This window comes from Perognathus longimembris, chromosome 20 (genome assembly GCF_023159225.1).
Source record: "Perognathus longimembris pacificus isolate PPM17 chromosome 20, ASM2315922v1, whole genome shotgun sequence".
Taxonomy (NCBI): Eukaryota; Metazoa; Chordata; class Mammalia; order Rodentia; family Heteromyidae; genus Perognathus; species Perognathus longimembris.
In genome coordinates this window covers 37,969,914-37,989,921 of record NC_063180.1, presented here as the reverse complement: position 1 = coordinate 37,989,921, position 20,008 = coordinate 37,969,914, and the positions used below count along the sequence as shown (strand labels likewise).

Sequence of the window (20,008 nt, the reverse complement as noted above, 5' to 3'; positions counted from 1 at the left end):
TTTCTCTTATTTTTCTGTGGGTGTGTGTGCACACACAAACACACCTGTATTGGAGCTTAAACTCAGGGCCTGGGCACTGTCCCTGAGCTCTTTGCTCAAGGCTAGCGCTCTTCCACTTAAGTCCCAGCACCACTTCTGACTTTTTGGTGGTTCATTGGGGATAAGAGTCTCATGGACTTCCCTGCCCAGGCTGGTTTCGAAGCATGATCCTCAGATCTCAGTCTCCTGAGTAGCTAGGATGACAGGCGTGAGCCACTGGCCCCCAGCTGGAAAGGCACTCTTTTCAGGGCTAATTTTTGTGCGGCTGACATACAGGCACACCGCCGCCGCACTGCTTGCTTCAGGGGCTGAGCTCCGAGAAGTTTTAGTAGCGATGGCATACAGATTATCAGGTCCCCTTCCTTGGCACCTTTTGCCCAGAGACTTCTCTAGATTCTCCTCTGTTGTATGTCAGACCTCCCCTCCCCCCAGGGTCCTCCAGGCCTTACTGGTCTTATTCCTGGCCACAAGACCCCATTCCCTAGAGACCAATGCATGTAAGACATGCAAGCACACACATAGGCACGCATGCGCACACACAAACACGCCCATGTACACAGACAGTCTTCTCAAGCCTGTGGTATACATGGAAAAGGCAGCTACCTTGAAAGTTCTCTGTCAGCTAAGGAATTCGAGATATCCAACTAGAAAGTTCCAGGAAGAAAGTCTGCCCCATCCTACCCACCCCAGCCAGCCCCCAGGCACGCCTCGGCCTAGGCCTGCCAGGCCCCTGGGTTGTCTGTACAGTAGTTGCATCGATCCATGGTTCCTCCTTCCTCTGATGAGATGGTACATGGGAATATTTGGTAAAGAAGACATAAGCAGCCCACAAACTCCCCGTAGAAGGAAGGTCCTGGTGCCCATCGACCACCATTTCTCCACTGGCCTGGTCTGGTGGACATCTGAGCCAGGCAGAGCTGGCTGGAGGTGGAGGGGCGGGAGGGGGGAGGGCGGCAGGCAGCTGCACGCTGGCGCCCCCTGGCCGCAGACAAGGGAATTGCTCCCGAGGGCTTACCACTTGGAAGTGGGGGCAGATGCTGGGAAGGCTTTAGGGAGGGTGGGGGGTGTTGGCACGGACTCCCCTCTTCCTCTAGGCTCCAAGGAAGCAGCTGGTCGCTTGTGTTTTGGCAAGCAGCAGGTCTTGGTGGCCAAGTCCTCACGGGCGGCTGAGGTCTTGCCCTTCTGTGGGAGAGGCAGGGCCCAGCCCCAAACCTTCCTTCTGCAGTGGCCCTGCTGTCGCTGTCTGGGGGTGAAGGATGGCTGGGGTGGGCTGGAGGTGGGGCACACTCGCTAGGACTAGCAGGAAGCCTCTGCACCCCCGCCCCACTGGCTCCACTCTGGGTTCCAGCCTTGCCTAAGAGGCCCAAGCCCCTGAGAACCTGGGTGCGAGCTGGAAACAGGCAGGCAGGCTGGCAGACAGACAGACAGACAGACAGACACACACTCACACCCCAGCTGGGCCCACCCCGGGCAAGCCTTCCATTGAGCTGGAATCCCGCTGTGCCCTTCTAGCAGTCACTAAGTTAACGCCCTGGCCTATGGTCTTCCTGTTGCGTCAAGGTGAAGCCAAGGGCACCAGGGGTGTAGACATGTGTGCTGGGGACCAATGGGCAGAGACAGGGCAGAGGCCCAGGCTAGGGTATCCAGACGAGGGGCCCCGATAACTCCTTCTGTCCCTGTGTAACCCCAAAAGGAAGACTTGATACAAAGAGTCCTGGGCATTGGGCCAAGCAGAAACCCCTGTCCTGGGCTTTCTCAGCCCTCCCTGGGCTCGGGGCCTCTGGGCAGCGGCAATGGCGTCCACCTTGGTGGAGTTTGCATTGAGAAAGGCAGAGAATGTGAGACTTTCCAGAGGATTCCACCCTTTCCAAGCAGCAGCCTATGGTCATGTGGGAATGTTGGACTCTTGCTGGTTTTCCAGAGCTTTCAAGAAGGTTCTGTACGACCACGTCTCCTCCAGGGCTGCAGGAGAAGTATAGCAGCAGCCGTGTGCGGCTCCAGCCTGCTTCCCAGGTGCTGTAGGCCGGGCCGGGGAGGCCTGGGCTCTGCCCCGGGGCAGACAAAGGACAGGGCACCCCAAGCTCATAGCAATTGCTCCTGGCTAATTCCCCCAGCTCCTCATACGTCTCCCTCCTAGTCTGTTGTCTGACTTTTTGCAGCATGAAGGGGGCAGACTATTGTATTGCCGTCGTTAGGACTGTTTCCTGACCTCCGGCACTGTGGCTTATGGGCCTGACTTTGTTTCTCTGTGACTCAGGAGAGTGCTCATGCCGGGTACCCATTTTCCCAATAGGGTTTTCTGTTTCTTATCGGAGGGCATAAATTCTCCTCACCAGCGAGCTTATTCAGCTTCCATTTCTAATTCCATTTGTAATTTGTTTCCCCCACAGATGATTGTCCTATTTTTTGGACTTTGTGGTCATATTCCCATTCAGGTTTTTGTGTGTATTTTGTGTATGCCAACACTGGGCTCAAACACAGGGCTTCATTCTCTTGCATTTTTTCTTAAGGTTGAGGCTCTACCACTTGAACCATGCCTCCAGGTCAGCTTTTCTTTGTGAGTTCTTTAAGTACAGAATCCTTTCTTTTTACTGGTCCTGGGGCTTGAACTCAGGGCCTGGGTGTTGTCTGTGCTCGAGGCTAGCGCTCTAACACTCAAGCCACAACATCACCTCCAGCTTTTTCTGAGTAGTTTATTGGTGGTAAGAGTCTCGCCGACTTTTCTGCCTGGGCTGGATCTGAACCATGATCCTTAGATCTCAGCCTCCTGAGTAGCTGGGATGACAGGTGTACGCCACCAGCACCTGGCTGGAGATAGAACCTTGAGGACTTTTTCTTCCCTGGCTGGCTTTGAACCTCCGTCCTCAGGTCTTCAAGCAAAGCACTCTGTTTGAGGACATAGGCTGCAGGCCTTGAGGTAGGGGCTGGCCAGGCCTGATTTGGACTTGAGGTTGACTGGATATTAGGGAGGGAAGAGGGGGGAAAGGGGACCCCTAGGGCCAGGGTGGGGACCAGGATAGGCGGAAGCTGGGGAAGGCAGCAGCAGGTACAGACCCAAGCAAGTGGAGAACTTGCTTTTCTAGGCCCGTGGCTGACAGGGCAGCTGCCTCCGCACATAGAAATTGTTACACACAGCAAACAGGCTCCTAGCCTGCCCTGCCCTGGACAGGGGTCCGTACTATTGTCATAGGACTGGACAGACAGACGCCACAATCTTATCCTTGAGGTTCTGTTTATTTGCAGATAAAAGGACTTACATCTGTGCCAGCACATACTAGGGAATCATAAGTTCATTATTTTTTTTAAAAATTTTTTTATTAGTGCTAGTACTGGGGCTTGAACTCACACCCTTCGCTTTTTTATTCAGTGCTGATGCTCTGCCACTTGAGCCACCACTCCACTTCTAGTGTTTCCGGTGGTTCATTGGAGAGAAGAGTCTCATGCCTTTTTCCTGCCTGGGCTGGCTTCAAACCGCTATCCTGAAGATCTCAGCATCCTGAGTGGCTAGGATTACAGGCGTGAGCCACGGTGCCCAGCAGAGAATCATAGGTTTGTTGTTAGACAAGTGTGATTTCAACACGAGCTGTGGCAGGATCTCAAGGTGAACTTGTTTTCTGGGCAAAGCAGAGTCAGATGGCTAAATCTTGGCAAAGACATGCGTGTGCGCACCCATAATTTATAAAAACACCCTCTGTGTAGCCATACATCCCTGCTAACAATTTCACTTTTCAGAGCCTGCTGTCCATATGGACCGTTCATGTTTAGCAACATCCATAATTTGGTTTAAGTCTCTGGACAGACGGTGAGCTTTCCCAACCAGAGGCCTAAACCACCGAGATATTACTTAATTTGTGAAAGCGATAAACAAGATTATGATGTACAAACAAACAGGGCTTGTGCTCCAACGGCGACGAACTGTGACGGCGTGTATTTGACCGAGCCAGGAACACAGGCCCTTTCTCCAGCCCCGCGGTTTGGGTTTCTCCTTCCTTTTGTCGGAGGAGAAGAATGTAAGGCGAGCGGCTGCCTTGAGCGGGGCTTTCCGGATCGCTCTTAAAGGAACTCATTCATCCCCCCCCCCCCAAATCCCCGGCCCAGATTGCGCCCCGCTTCTGGCTCAAGATCCTTCTAGGAGATTCTCACACTGAGCCTTTTCTGAAGGGGGAGACACCTGATCTCAGCTTACCCAAGCTGGGCCCCCCGCTCCAGGCACTCGGGGGGCTTGTGAAATGTTCTGAGTCTGTGATTCTAGGGGTGGGGGGGGGAGTGTCGGGGTCACAACCTTCCATTTACCCTGCCCCGATCTGTTCCCCAACTGGAAGTCTCTAGTGTAATTCCATCTGAGGCTTAAGATGGAAAGGGGGCAGGCCCATTATGCTAGAAAGACCCAGGGGTGGGGTGGGTGGGGGAAACCCCCTCTCCTGCCCCCCCCCCCCGGAAACCCACAGAGGAGGACAGGCAGCTCCCCCTGACCAGCCCTGTTGTAAAGCCAACAGCAGGGACACAGGCATTCAGATTATTCCGTCCCGCAGAATCTGAGAACGCCCCAACCCCGCCAGCCGTCACAACCCAGCCCTTTTGAGCAGCTGGGGTTCAGGAAAGAACTCGATCCATCTTTCTGGTTCTTTCCAGGGCTTGTAGCAGCATGGCTGGGGGCCAGCCCCGGGTTCAGGGAGTCCTTCTGAAGGTCTAGCTGCACGAATTACCTTCTCTTGCGCGTCGCCTCAAGCCTGCCCAGCTCCTCATAGGACTGGTAGAAAATGTCAAACTCCCTGCCCCCCCAGCCCCTCCAGACAGCCAGGCACCGCTCGCTAGCCTCGTTCTCGAAGCAGCACACCACTGTTTCCTTTGAGATCACAGCCGCATCCACGAGCGCCCTGTGGAGAAAAAGGGGGGGGGTGGTCTGAGAGAACATAGGGGATCCCCACCGTGTCGGGGCTGCACGTCGGAAAAGCTAAGTATCCTGGCCTTGGACGCCCCTTCATTGTTACCTGGTTCGTGTGTGTGTGTGTGTGTGTGTGTGTGTGTGTGTGTGTGTGTGTGTGTGTGTGTGGTGTCTGCACTGGGGCTTGAACTCAGGGCCTCCTTTCTTTTCCCACGTGGCTTTTCGGCTCCCTCGACCCACAGCGCCACCTCCAGTCTTTGATGGCTCACTGGAGATAAGAGTCTCACGGACTTTCCTGCCCAGGCTGCCTTGGAACTCTGCTCCTCAGATCTCAGCTTCCTCAGTGGCTGGGATTGCAGGCGTGCTCACCAGCACGTGGCTCTTCTGCTTTTGTTTTCTCTTTATTCCCCAAAGTCAGGTTTTGCCAGGGGTCAGGCACACTGGCTACAGGGAGAATAACCCCAGGTGGGAGCCGAAAAGCACTACCTGGCCAGGTCACTGGGGGTCGGAGGCCTTTGGATGCTGTGGGTATCTGGCAGGGCACACCGCGGGCACAGAGAGAGGAGATGCCGCTAGTCTGTGCCTGGAACGGGTCACTGGCCTGGCAGCGACATGGTCAGGGCGCCGAGGCTGCAAGGAGCCACCTGTTCTGGCCTCAGGCTGTGCCGGACGATCACACGAGCCAGTCCACAGCCTCGAGAAAAATGCAGGCAGCGCGGGTGCGGGCTGCAGCCCGGAGGCTTCGCTGTCTAATGGAGCGACTGTGTTTCCCCAGCGAGGCAAGGGAAGCAAGGGAATGGACGAGCTGAAACCTGGCCTTCAGGGAGTCTGTTCCAGGGGCTGGGAAGGTGGCTTAGTGGCAGAGGGCTTGCCTAGCATGCATGAATCCTGGGGTTCAATTCCTCAGTACCGTATAAACAGAAAAGGCCGGAAGTGCCACTCAAGTGGGAGAGCGCTAGCCTTGAGCAAAAGAAGCTCAGGGATAGTGGCCAGGCCCTGAGTTCAAGCCCCAGGACTGGCAACAACAACAACAACAACAACAAAAGACAAAGAATCTGTTCCAGACGATGCTCGTGAACTTGTTCAGAGGTCCTTGGCCGGCCCTCTGTGAGGCTTTAGAAAGCTTCAGCAGTGCCGGGCACTGCTGGCTCACGCCTGTCATCCTAGCTACTCAAGAGGCTGAGATCTGAGGCTCACGGTTCAAAGCCAGCCCCGGGTAGGAAAGCCCATGAGTCCAAGCCCCATGACCAAAACAACAACCACCACCAACCAACCAACCAAACAAACAAACCCAAACTGGAAAATGAAGCCTCACCAGTAGGCTGGACCACGGGAGAGGAAGCAGGTCGTATGTTTGGGGCTCTGCAGACTCACTTGAGCCCAGCCAGCCTGACCTGCAAGCCAGGAACCCCTCCGGCTCCAGGCAGCCAGCCATAAACTCAGCCGGGGCTCAGGAGCATCCCGGAGCTTATTCCTGGCACTGGTCTCCCCAGCCACCTAGGCCGCATCCTGGACCGGCCATCCTGCCCAGATTACCCACCCAGGGGTGTGTGTGTGGGTGTACCTGTGTCACGTGACCCTATCTGCAGCTGTGTAGAAGCTGGGTCACCCCTGAAGGGCTCTCCCTCTTGCTAGGACCACGAATGACCTCCAGGTTTCCGCTGGGCTTTGCCTCGCAGAGCGCCCTCTACAGGACACTTGGTCCATGGACAGCCCAGGGGCTGGGCACCTTGGCCAGATGCCTGGTGTAGCTGGTATTGGCTGAGCCCCCTAGGACCTGCCTGGAGGAAGCCACACCTTGTTGGGGCTTTCCCTGATGGCCACCCTCTCGAGGGTATTGTTTGGGCTCCCGGGCTGTCAGGGTCCTGAGGGCTTCCAGGTTGCTCCTCTGGGCCCCGCAGGAGCGGCTCCCCCCAGCTTACCCATATGGGGTCAACTCGCGGGCTTTCAAAACGGCGATGACGCGGCCCCGCTGGGCACCGGACTCCTTCTCCATGCCGATGACAATGATGTCACCGCCTCGCCTAAGGAAGCAACATGGAGAAGGGGGAGTGACGGGTGGAGGGCCGGCTGCACCCTGGTGGAATGGACACGGGTGTCTTTGATAGGCCACGCACATGCGAGTTCCACTACAGACTGAGTTTGCAGAGAACAGAGGAGGCAGGCGGTGACCTTCCTGGCTAGGAGCCCAATGCCAAGGTGACGGTGAGCCTTCCCTCCGTGACACATTAAGCTCTCGGGTGGGCATATGGGTTTCCCCGGGCCAGATCTGAGATTTGCCGCAAAGATCACTCATGAAAGCCGGGCGCGGGTGGTTCACGCCTGTCATCCTAGCTACTCAGGAGGTGGAGATCTGAGGATCGTGGTTTGAGGCCAGCCCAATCAATAAAGTCTGTGAGCGTCTTATCTCCATTTAACCCCCAGAAAACCAGAAGTGCAGCCGTGGCTCCAAATGGCAGAGCGGTAGCCTTGAGCACAAAAGCTCGGAGACAGCATCCAAGCCCTGAGTTCAAACCCCATGACTGACAAAAAACAAATCACTCCTGAGTCCAAAATTGAGGGCACAAATGGAGCAGACCCAGCTCCTGATCTGTTTGCGTGTTATCTTTTCTTTTTTTTGGAGGGGGGTGTGCTGGTCTTGGGGCTTGAACTCAAGTCCTTGGTGCTGTCCCTGAGCCTTTTCAAAACTCAAGACTGGTGCTTTACTACTTGAACCACAGCTCCACTTTCAGCTTTTGGTAATTCATTCGAGTTTAAGTATCTCACAGACTTTCCTGCTCAGTCTGGAACCGTGAACTGTGATCCTCCGGTCTGGGCCTCCCGAGCCGCTAGGAGTCCAGGCGTGAGCACTAGCGCCCGGCTTGCATGTGACCCACAAGGACCCCCTCAGCTCCTGTGGCTGGCTATAGACGGCCAGGAAACTCACCTGGGGACCCAAATGAGGTCTCGCACAGCCAAAACCTTCACGGCCTGGAGGTGCTGGCTGAAGGTCTCCCCGTCCAGGGGGCTGAGGTCCGGGTCGGGTCGATCGCAGATGCCACCGGGCTCCGGCATCCGGTCGGAGTCCTCGCGGTCGGTGGAGAAGGGCACGCTGGAGCCGCCGGCGGGGGAGCCGGGGTGGCTGGAGGGGGCTGGGGTGGCCCGGTGGGGCGGGGACGAGGAATAGGAGGACATGGAGCAGTAGTCGGTCAGCGAGTCCTGATGGCTCAGGATCTGGGTCCCCAAGTCCTTGCTGTAGATGATGCTCACGTCGGCAATGGGGTCCCCCTGGGTGTCCTTGGGGCTGGGGGTGCGGCCCCCTGGGGACCCTGCGCCGATCCGCTGCACGGGAAACACGTCCCGCAGGGGACTGGGGTCCCCGCAGAAGTACTGCGCGCACAGGCGGTAGGTGGCCGCGTGGTACATCACCAAGGCGTTGGCCCTGTCGTCCAGGCACCAGACCACCTCCTCCCCGTGGCAGTCGGAGCCGCAGGCCATGGCGGCGACCACCGAGGGGGCGGCGTAGGGCTCCAGCCGCCGGTGGATGGCCAGCGTCCCACAGTCGATGACCAGCAGGCCGGGCCCGTTGCTGTACCACACCTCGGAGCCGCTGTTGGCCACTTCCATGGCGCTCACCGGGTATGGGTTCTGCCGGGCGTCGGCGTCGGCGATGCGGAACTTGGCCCGGTTGGCTGTGTGGGAGCACAGGTAGGAGCAGCTGTCCTGCGGGGCGCCCCGAGCCACGGGAAACGCCGCCACCAGGCCGTCCGCCAGGCCTGCCAGCACCAGGAGGGAGTTCTGTGGGGGAGAAACTGAGTCACGGCGGGGGGGGGGCAGCGGGGGTGACAGCCGGTGCCAGACACATCCTCGTCATGTCCCCAGCCTGAGCACCCCCCCCCCAAGCCGGCGCCAAGAGATGTCATCCACCCAGCCAGGGCCGCCCCGTCCTCTAGATTCAAGGTGAGGGGTGGGGAGCGCCGCCCCCCCCCCCCACAGCACCAAGAAGGGGCGTGGCTGCCTTCGCCCCCGCCGTGACTGCATCGGTATCCATCGGTGTCCTCATGGTCCCCATGAGGTGGCGTGCTCCAAAAAGCAGGGGGCAGGACTCGGTGCCCTGCACTGTCCTCTTGTCACTAGCCCTGGCCTGAGGAAGGGCACCTTTCTGTGGCCCTGGGGCCCCCAGAAGTTTTTCTTCAAGTGGACGATTGGTGTCTGTGGAACTCATTCCAAAAGGAATCACTTGAGCTCGACCCTCTTTTGTAGCTATCTCTTGGGTGACATCTATTCTGCTTTGTTGTTTTGTGCCAGTACTGGGACTTGAACTCAGGGCCTGGGCTTCTTTTGCTCAAGGCTAGCACTCTACCACTTGAACCACAGCATCACTTCCAGCTTTATTCTGTCTGTGTGGTCCTGAGGAATCGAACCCAGGGCTTCATGCATGCCAGGCAAGCACTCTACTGCCCTACACGGCCCCAGGCAGGGCGTAGAGCGGAGTGCGAACAGAAAGCTTCATCGGGGTGGGAAAAGCTTGGCAACACAAAGCTTGAGTCAGGACCGAGCAGGGTCCGGGTTTGGCTGTGGAGCTTAATAACACAACCGTCAGGACAGGACATGCTAAGAAAGGTAATCAGAATCCATCTCCAGGCCAGGTTCTGGTGGCTCACATCTGTCATCCTAGCTACTCAAGGAGGCTGGGATCTGAGGATCTCGGTTCGAAGCCAGTCTGGGACAAGAAAGTCTGTAAGACTCTTATCCTCACCGAACCACCAAAAAGCCAGAAGTGGAGCTGTGGTTCAAACGGTAGAGCCATTGGCCTTGAGCACAAAAAGCTCAGGGACAGTGCCCAGTCCCTGAATTCAAGCCCCAGTAGTGGCAGATATGCACACACCCATGCACGCATGCGCACACCTACACACTCCACCTTCAGAAAGCAGCCTAGGCAAGCAGGCCTGGAGTCTCTCTCTGGAGCTCTGTGTCCACCCGGCCTGCAGGTCTTAGTCTGTGAGTGCAAACATGCAGGGGTCTGTCCGGCAGGAGGGGTGGAAGGGAGTTCAGGAGCCCCTGCACAGAGCCAGCTTTATTCCCCCCTCCCCTGTCCTGCGGGAGGTGGTGCCCTGGCTCGGGGCACTGGCGGTGATGCGATATCCTTCAATACCGCTTTGTGAGCTCCCCCAACCCGCACTCCGGTGCAGGCCGGTCCCCGCTGCCCGGCCCCACTGGAGAGTCCTCAATGGCTCTAAGGTTCGTTTCATACCTGTGCTGTGTTTTCTTTTTATTAAAAAGGGATGAAACTGGAGCAGAACGGAGAGAAGAGCTCGGGTGTTTTGTGCCAAGGTCTGTGTGTGTGTGTGTGTGTGTGTGTGTGTGTGTGTAGATCTTGAACTCTCAAGGCCTGGGCAATGTCCCTAAGCTTTTTTTACTCAAGGATGGTGGTGCTCTACTACTTGAGCCACAACTCTACTTCCAGCTCTTTGGTGCTTCATTGGAGATAAGAATCTCATCGACTTTGCTGCTTTGAATCATGATCCTCAGATCTCAGCCTCCCGAGTAGCTAGGATTCCAGGCGTGAGCTGCCACACCTGACCATCAAGATCTTATGAATGCTTGCAGCAAACTACACATGCATCCACCTAAAGCTCTGGCTATGTCCAGCCGAGAGTGCTAGCTCATGACCTCGCATTATTCTTATTTTAGAGATGAGCACGTGTCAGTGGCAGGCGTGGGGGGGGGCGGGGAGAGTCAACACACTATAACACACCTAGTATGCCTGCTGCTGGAACAAACCCACAGGCAGGCAGGCAGAGCCAGGGCCCTGAGCACAACCTGGGGCCAGGATCCAGTCAGCAAACCTAGGAAAATGGGCAGTGGTTATGGCCTTTAATCCTGAGAACCGTGTGTGTGTGTGTGTGTGTGTGTGTGTGTGTGTGTGTGTGTGTGTGTGTGTGTGTGTGGGCAAGTGGAGGCCCATGTTAAGGCCTCAGATCAGGGAGTGGCCCGCTTGTGAGGTGAGATGGGGCCCACATTGGGGACACTCCATGTTGGGGACACTTGTGTGGCCAGCACCAGAGGCCGAGAAAGGAAGTCTGCTAGGCCTGGAAGGGCTGAGATCTTGACAATGAGCCCGTGAGAGGAGGCAGGGGTAAAGGAGGAGATGCTCACTGCCCTGTTGGTCAGAGCTGGGCCCTGGCAGGGCCTGGGACAGAGGGGCTGGGGGGTGGGAGGTGGAGGCTGAGATTCCACTCAGCTACCTTGAGGGCACTAGTGCATGCTGGGAGTGGAGTGGGGGCTGTGCTGTTTGCTCCCAGCAGGAAGTGTCCACTTAACCCTCCAAGGGGGCATGGCCCTTCTGTCCCCAGCCCTGTGCAACTTGCAAACAGGGAAAGAGGGGTTCAGAAATCTGCACCCCAACTCCCCCACCTCACCTTATTAATGACAGGTACCGCCAGGAAGCAGGTGACAATGGCTGGTGTGTCCAAGGCTTGCTGGGGCGTGCTAAGTGGGCACATGCCTTTGAGGCTATAAATGTAGATTTTCTGATCCTGCAGAGCCAGAACAACCCATTAGAAGGACAGGGGAGACAGTGGCTGGCGCTCCTACTGGGGTGCACACAGACGAGGGGCCCCTTTTGTGCCTCAAATAGTAACATGGAAGAAGGGGCTGGGTATGGTGCTGCATGCCTGCAATCCCAGCAACCTGGGAGGTGAAGGTGGGAGGATGGAAGTCTGAGGGTAGTTCCAGCAAAAGTAGCCTGAGACCTTATGTCAAAAATAAAACTAAGTTGGACGCTGGTGGCTCACGCCTGTAATGGTAGCAAACCCAGGAGGCTGAGATCTGAGGATCGTGGTTCAAAGCCAGCCCAGGCAGGAAACTCTGAGACCCTTATCTCCAATTAATCACCAAAAAGCCACCCAGAAGTGGAGCTGTGGCTCAAGGGGTGAAGTGCTAGCCTTGAGTGAAAAAGCTAAGGGATAGCATCCAGGCTCTGAGTTCAAGCCCCAGTGGTAGCACGCGCACATACACACACACACACACACACACACACACACACACACACACACAGAGAGAGAGAGAGAGAGAGAGAGAGAGAGAGAGAGAGAGAGAGAGAGGAGAGAAGAGGCAAGAAACTGTCTTCTGAGACATCCAGAGAGGAATTAAATTACTCAGACGTTATGGACAGGGGAGAGAGATTGAGGCCATCTTTCTAGGTGATACTTTAGAAGCATAGTTTAAATATATATTGAGTTTCAGGAAACTTGAGTTCAAGGAAACTGAGGCCTAGCAGCACCAGCCCATGGGGTTCCTGTCCTTGGAGAACCTCCTGCCTCGCCTAGCCCTGAATCTCAGCTGCCCGCCACTGAAGGTCAGAGCCCGGAATGGGGGACGCTGAGTGTCCCAGGCTCCCTGTCACTGCCTCGCCAGGCTGATGACTGTTTGGGGGATTGCCCAGGATGGTTTGAGAGGCAGGCTGAACTGGACACCCTGTAGTTATACAGATCCAGCCCCCCGAGGGCCACTCCCTGGTGGACACCCCCCCCCGTAGGGGTCAGCGGTCAGCTGTTACCTCAGTGGCTGTCCATAGAGTGTTCTGGACCTTGAGCTGACAGCTCAGCTTCATGCCGGGGCAGGGCATCCTCTGCACTTCTAGAAGGCCCTTCTCTGTGTTCACCACGGTGTAATTCCTGCAGTAAGGATCCTGAGGTCAGCCTCCTCCCTGGGCCTGGGGGAGAGGTCTCGGAGGAGGACCGGGGTGGCAGCCCTCAAGCAGCACCTTGTTGTGTTCTGAGTCAAGCACCATTTCCGGTCATCCTCAAGCACCCAGCACAGCTCGGTGCTGCCTGCTGGAAGCCAGTGCATTTTGCACATAGAGAAAGGAATTCCACTGGGGACAAAAGCATCTTGATGGACACTGGTGGCTCACACCTGTCCTCCGAGCTACTCAGGAGGCTGAGATCTGAGGACCACAGTTCAAAGCCAGCCTGGGCAAGAAAGTCCGTGAGACTCTTCTCTCCAATGAACCACCAGAAAACCGGAAGTGGTGCTGCGGCTCAATGTGGTAGAGCGCTAGCCTTGAGCTGAAGAGCTCAGGGACAGTGCCTAGGCCTTGAGTTCAAGTCCCATGACTGACAAAAAAAAAAAAAAAGCATCTTTTCCTTTGGTGACTGTGAGGCTCCTGAGTTCAAGCCCTGGTACCAACAAAAAAAGAAAAGAGATGCAACAAAAGGGACCTCACATTGTCCAAAAAGAAATGTACTCATTACCTGACTTAGGTAACTGTAGCCCCTCTGTACATCACCTTCATGTTAACCATTTTAAAAAGCAGGTGGGGTGGGGACATCACATGTGCTTGGCTGGCATTCTACCACTTGAGTCATGCCTGCAGTCTAGCTTTTTGCTGGATCATTGGAAATAAGGTCTTGTTTCAAAAGGACTTATCTGCTTAGACTGGCTTTGAACGGCCACCTTCCGGATCTCAGCCTCCTGAGTAGCTACGGTTACAGGAGTGAGCCGGCGGCTCTGAGGTCATCCAAGGTTTTCTGTTCCTAATTCCACCCCAGATACCAGCATGGTGGAGCAGGGTGGGTAGGGCAGGCCTGGGGTGGTCACCTGGACTCTTCTTTTCCATCCCAGAGCACCACGGTGTACTCCTGGCCCTGGGATGAGAAGAAGGCTGTCTGCGTCCCGCAGGGCAGCAGGTACTTGAAGGTGGCGAAGGTGGGGTCCTTCATCTGACTCACCACGGACAGGGCCAGCGGGCGCTGTGGGAGGGAGGGAGGGACGGCGCTGGGCTAAGATACCTGTGCTGGTTTCGAACCTGACATCAGCTGTCTCAACACAGAGGGAAGAAGCATGGAAAACTGGCTCTCTCAGGGCCAGACCCTAATAAGAGGCCGGAAGGACTTTTGACCAAAAGAACCCCAAACCCCAAACCCATTCAGGGCCCTGGGCCTGAGCCTGGCTGGTCAGCCTAGCCTTTACCCAAGGATTCCACCCCAAGCCCAAACATTCTGTGGCAAAGATTTTTTTATCTCAGACCCTATTTCTTCCCAAGACATTAAACTATCTGACTTGATAAGGTTTTTTTTTGTTGTTTGTTTTTATGTATAGACTTGAACTCAAGGCCTGGGCACTGTCCCTTAGCTTTTTTTTTTACTCAAGATTGGCACTCTACCACTTGAGCCCACAGTACCACTTCCGATTTTCTTGTGGTTAATTGGAGGTAAGAGTTTAATGAACTTTCCTGCCAAGTCCTGAACATCTAGGATTACAGACATGAGCCACAGGTACCTGACTGATAAATAAGTTAACCATGAAATGATGGGCTGCTCCCAAACAGAGGAGCCTTAACACTATTACATAACCCTTGCTTTATGCACAAATTTTTCCCAATTGTTTTCTCTCTCTCTCTCTCTCTCTCTCTCTCTCTCTCTCTCTCTCTCTCTCTTTTCTTTTCTTTTTCTTGTTGCAAGACAGGTTCTGGAACTTGGTACTTGACATTTTGCTCATTGTTGGTGCTCTACCAGCTGAGCCACACCTCCAAACCCTTCCCCCATTGTCTTAAAGAGACATTCTCTTGTTCTTGCACAGGGACACTTGCTAGAAAGGTACATATGAATATGTCAGCCTTCAGAACATTTCAGATTTTTGGTTTTCAGCAGCTAAACTAGCTGCTATTCTAAAATCTGAAAAACAGAAGTCAGAAATTCTAGTCCCAAGTGGAAGGCTACCCAGCCTTTACTTCATCTGCTTGATGAAGTGATGCCAAAGTTGGTAAAGAAAAGCAGTTCACTTTTCCTGAGAATCACACACAAAGGCAACGGCACTGGCTATGGTAGGGGCAGCCATTCTCTGTCTAGACGAGGTGAGCAGAGGTTGACCAGTTGTTCTTAGTCAGGGGTAGGAGTACATGCACACATGTGCATAAACACACGATACATGTATGCAAATACATGCACGCACACCCCCATATGTGCACGTGCATGTGCACACACACAGCCTCCAGCCCAGGTACCTTCTCAGGCTTTGTGTCCCAGCACTCCATCATGAGTGCCTGCAGGCGATGGAACTGCACCTCCTCTGGCTGCCCCAGCACTGGGCGGATGCCCTTGGACAGCTTCTTGGCGATTTGAAGTTGGTGGTGGCCCAGCGCGGGACGCTGTCCCGACAGTAACTCGTACAGCACCATTCCATAGGAGAACATATCTACCTGGGCATAGAAGTGAGCCAAGTCAGGTCCCCTGCTCCCTTGCCAAGGCCCTGTGGCTTTAGCAGGCTGACTTTGGGGTGGAGGGAACAGAGAGACACAACTAGGTAAGGAAACAGGAGCCTTGCCCAAAGGGGGACCATGGTCAATCCATCCATCCATTCATCTATCCATCCACCCATCCATCCATCTGTTCATTTATGTCTCCAGTCTTGTATCTGTCTAGCCATCCAGCCTTCGAACACATTTTCCTATCTACTTATCCATCCATTTTATCATCTATCCATCCATTCATCTGCCTATCCACTCATCTATATGACTACTTTTCCTTTTGTTCATTTATCTACTTATCTATTCTCCCATAAGTCTAGCCACCTATTTTTTTGGACCAGGTGTTCTATCTAGTCATCTGCTTATAATACATCCACTCATCTATCCATCCATTTATTATCTTCCCATCCATCCAACTACCTGTCCTTCTGTCCACTTATCTACCCATACTTCCCTTCCATCTCTCTAGCCATCCATCCCCTTTGACTAGTTGTTCTACCCAGTTTTTTAAGTCCATTTTATCATCCACCCATCCACATACCCCTGTATCTGACCACTTGCTCTTCTGTTCATACATTGACCTATACACTCTTCCATCTGTCCATCCATCCATCCACCCTTCAACTCTCTGTTTTATCCAGGTATCCATCCATCACTCATTCACCTGTCTGACCACCTACATTCTGTCCACTTACCCATTCATTTTCCCATGCTTTTTTTTCTTTCTATCTACCCATCAATCCATCTGACTGCCTATCTACTGTCCTTTTATCCATCATCCCTCCCACCCATCCATCATCCATCCATCCATCTTCTATTCCCATTGGGTTCATCAAATGTTATAGTGGAACCCAAGCTAGACCCATTTCTGTCTTAAACTGTTCATAGCCCTCACAATGTTTGTGACTTCCAAAGCCAATGAAAGGTCGACCTTTGTCAGAAGTAGACAAGACACAGAAGCACTGTCCCTATTCCTGAGCACAAAAGAGATGGCAGGGGCTGCAAATATGGCCTAGTAGCAAGAGTGCTTGCCTTGTATACATGAAGCTCTGGGTTCGATTCCCCAGCACTACATATATAGAAAACGGCCAGAAGTGGTGTTGTGGCTCAAGTGGCAGAGTGCTAGCCTTGAGCAAAAAAGAAGCCAGGGACAGTGCTCAGGCCCTGAGTCCAAGGCCTAGGACTGGCAAAGAAAAGAGATGGGAAAGCATGGGTGTGTGAGGAAGTTGTGCTCAGAAGGCTTCGGTGCTACCATTCCTGCTTAGTTGGCTTCAGGTGGGAGCTAGGGCTCTGCAGGGCTGGGCTGGGGGAAGATGAGCTGAGCAGATAGATACCTTCTCATCATACACGATGCGAGGCCTGATCTCTGGGGCCTGGTAGCCAGGAGTGCCCTCCACACCCAGGGCTCCCTCGTGAAATGACTGCCGTGAAATGCCATAGTCAGACAGCTTGATGTTAACGTGTTCCTTCACGTCCAGGGACCACACCAGGATGTTGTCTGACTTCAAGTCGCAGAAGATGATATTCTTCTTGTGCAAGTAAGCCAGGCCCGAGGCAATCTGGTAGGCTATTTTTTGAGTAAGCATGTGCCCCAGGGGCATAAAGGAAGCGTCTTGCAAAGGAAAAGCAATGTCAGTATTCCAATTTACCAAACTTTCAATTGTGATAAAATCAAATTAGCATTATAGCAACACATCTCCCATTCTTTCTTGCTAATTTGGATCTGGTATGGCACTCAAAGGCCCATGTGTTTAAAGTATTAGTCTCCTGCCTGTGTCAGTATTAGGAAGTAGTGGAACCTTTAAGGGGTGGAGCCTAATGGAAGAAAGTGAGGCCACTGGGGGCGTGGCCTTGAACCGTTATTGGGACCCAGTCCCTCCTCTCTCTCATTTTGCTTCCTGGCTATCATGCACGACATGAGTAGCCTTTTTCTGCTATATGCTCCTGCCAAAACCGTGAGCCCAAATCAACCTTTCCTTCTTATAAGTCTTTTGCCTCAGGCACTCTGCCACAGCAATGGAAAGCTGACAGCAGCCCCAAATACTTTCCAGTGAGTGGACACATTTCCACAATTCTCCATGCTCCATGCCAGAAAGGGCAGAGATTGCGTTACTTAAGGGAGATCGTGTTGAAGATAGAATTGCTAGTTGTCTGTGAGGACCTAATCGAAAAGATTCAAACCTCTTAAGAGTTCTGAGATCAAGCAGTGAGCTCCATGAGGGCATGGCTCTACTGCTAGAGTGCTTGCCTAGCACGTGTGAGGTTTGCCTAGCAAGGTATCTGTCTAGGGTGTATGCTTGTAATACGCTTGTAATCCCAGCAATTTAGAAGGTGGAGATTGGAAGGACTGAGGTTCAAAGGCCAGCCTGGGCAATAAAAAGTTATCAAGAGCCTCACATTAACAACGAAGCTGGGTTTAGTCACTTATGTCTGGATCCCAAAACATGGGAGGTGTAGGTAGGAGAATCTCAGTCCCAGGCTTGGGGGATGGAGAAAGGGATGAGAAGAACCTATCTGAAAAATAACTAAAGCAAAAGGAAAGAGATAGGGATGGTGGCGTGGCTCAAGGGGTAGTGCGCTTGCCTAGCATGCAGGAAGCCCTGGGTTCAATCGTTTCCATGGAGGGAGAAGTGATTGATTTTAACAGCACTTCTCCCTGCTACCTGGGGCAGCAACTTGGAGTCCAGTGACCCATTTCCCCAGGTCAATTCTCTTTCAATTCCTCTGAAGCACAAGGTAGGCTAGAACGGACCCCAGGCCCGAGTCCGGCCGAAGGCCGCAGCGAGGGGCATTCTGGGAAGGGCCGTGATTTACTTCTGCGGCTGGAGGGCATGGGTGCCAGACACTGCCACGTGAGCCTACCTGAATCTGCTTCTTTTGAGGCTCCCCCTCCCCGGTGGGAACCGTCCTTCACCCCCCACCCCTTTTTTTCAGGTAAGTAAATCAAGTAATTTCTCGGATTAAAGCAAGGGCCCAGGACTTAGAATGAGCTTTTGGGGCCCATCTGTGATGTCACTGATGTTGGGAGCTGATAGGGCACTCGCTGGGGGGCTGGGCAAGTCCTGGCATGACTGGGACCCCCCCCCCTTCCCCACACCCCATGGCTCAGCCTCTGCACCCAAGACAGCCGGTGGATGGGGCAGGAGGGAGCCCCTTGGATCCTGGCTGTCCTGAGTGGTGAAGTCCTGCCGGCCTTCCCTGGCAGAAGGTTCTGGAACGGCGGGTACCTCTGGCATTCTCGGGCAGCACGGTGTTGAGGCTGCTGAGCGGGGCGAGCTCCAGGGCGAAGCAGAGCGGGTGGATGCTGATGCCGATGAGCGAGACGATGCAGGGGTGCTGCAGGGCGTGCAGCATGCTGGCCTCCTGCCGGAACTCCGAGAAGTTCTTCATGGCGTCCGTGGCCCGCAGGTGCCTCAGCATGGTGTCTTGTGGTGGTGGGGGGGGGGAGAACACAGCAGTCTGCCACCCAGAGAGGACAGGGCGGGGGGGGGGGGCAGGGCCAGGCAGCCTCAGGAGGCTTCCTGTATACAAGGCATGCAGCACTCTTGCCACTAGGCCACGTTCCCAGCCCCTTTGTTTTCATTTTTGTGCAGGTTCTGGGGCTTGAACTTAGGGCCTGGCCACTGTCCTGTAGCGTTGGGGCTCAAGGCGGGGTGCTCGGCCACTGGAGCCACAGCTCCACTTGCAGCCTAGCTCCGGTTAACGGAAGGGAAGCGTCTCACAGACGTGGCGCAGGGGGAGCTTTCCAGCAAAAGGCCCCGAGAGTCAGAATGCCCCCCCCCCACGCCAGGCCTGGCCACGGCGCAGGCAGAAAGGGCAAAGATGGTTCCTGATCTTAGCACTCGTCACTAGACTGTGGGTCATCTCCAAGAACTGCCTCGCACCCTTCCCTGGCCTGCCGTTCCAGCTGTGCCCCCACCATGCCTGGCACAGAGCAGAACTGCCCTGGGGGCCCACGCTGGCCTTGCCCTCCCTCCTCACCCACTGTCCCCCAGGCAGGCGTGGCTCTGGACTTTCCTAAGGTGCTTGGGGTTTGAGCAGAGAACGCATACATCAATAATAATAATAATAACGATGATGATGATAATGATGACAGGTGTAGTGGCTCATGCCTAGAATCCCAGCTACGTGGGAGCCTGATATTGGGAGGACTGAAGTTGGAGGCCAGCTTAGAGAGAACGTTTACGAGATCCCCATGTTAACCAATTAAAAAGCTGGGCCTAGTGGCATGCCCCTATTCTGCCAGCCACAAAGGAAGTGCACACAAAAGGATCATGGTCCGGGGCTGACCTGGACCATCACCGTGAAACTCTAAAGAAACAAAACACCAATGAAAGAGGGCTGGAGGCGTGGCTTGAAGCGGAGAGTGCTTGCTTAGTGTGTACAAGGCTCTAAATGCAAAGCCGGGACCACAGAAAGAAGGGAGGGAGGGAGAGGGGGAGGGAGGGGGAGGGAGGAAGGGGGAGGGAGAAGGGAGGGAGGCAGGAGGGTAGGGAGAGGGGGAGGGAGGAAGGGGGAGGGAGGTGGGGGAGGGAGGGGAGAGGGGAGGCAGTGGGGAGGGAGGGGGAGGGAGAGAGGAAGGGAAGAGGGAGGGAAGAGGGGAGAGAGGGAGGGGGGAGGGAGAGAGGGAGGGGGGAGGGAGAGAGGAGGAGGGAGGGAGGAGGAGAGGAAGGGAGGGGGGAGAGAGGGGGAAGGAGGGAGGAAGGGAGGGGGAGAAGGGAGGGAGGCAGGAGGGTAGGGAGAGAGGGAGGAAGGAAGGGGGAGGGAGGCAGGGGGAAGGAGGGGAGAGGGGAGGCAGGGGGGAGGGAGGGAGTAGGGGAGGGGGGAGGGAGGGGGAGGGAGAGAGGAAGGGA

At 54.9% G+C, this 20,008-nt stretch overlaps 1 protein-coding gene across 1 annotated transcript in view; it reads right to left on the bottom strand.

Annotated features, from left to right (window-relative positions):
• Window positions 1–3,451: 3,451 nt before the first annotated feature.
• Lrrk1 (leucine rich repeat kinase 1) overlaps window positions 3,452–20,008 on the bottom strand; it is a 71,492-nt gene continuing 54,935 nt past the window's right edge. Inside the window, 9 exon segments of the mRNA XM_048369170.1 lie at window positions 3,452–4,916; window positions 6,847–6,948; window positions 7,851–8,701; window positions 11,326–11,442; window positions 12,465–12,582; window positions 13,508–13,659; window positions 14,913–15,107; window positions 16,490–16,767; window positions 18,383–18,580. Of these exon segments, the coding sequence (XP_048225127.1) occupies window positions 4,742–4,916; window positions 6,847–6,948; window positions 7,851–8,701; window positions 11,326–11,442; window positions 12,465–12,582; window positions 13,508–13,659; window positions 14,913–15,107; window positions 16,490–16,767; window positions 18,383–18,580 (2,186 nt within the window). The 3' untranslated portion in view covers window positions 3,452–4,741.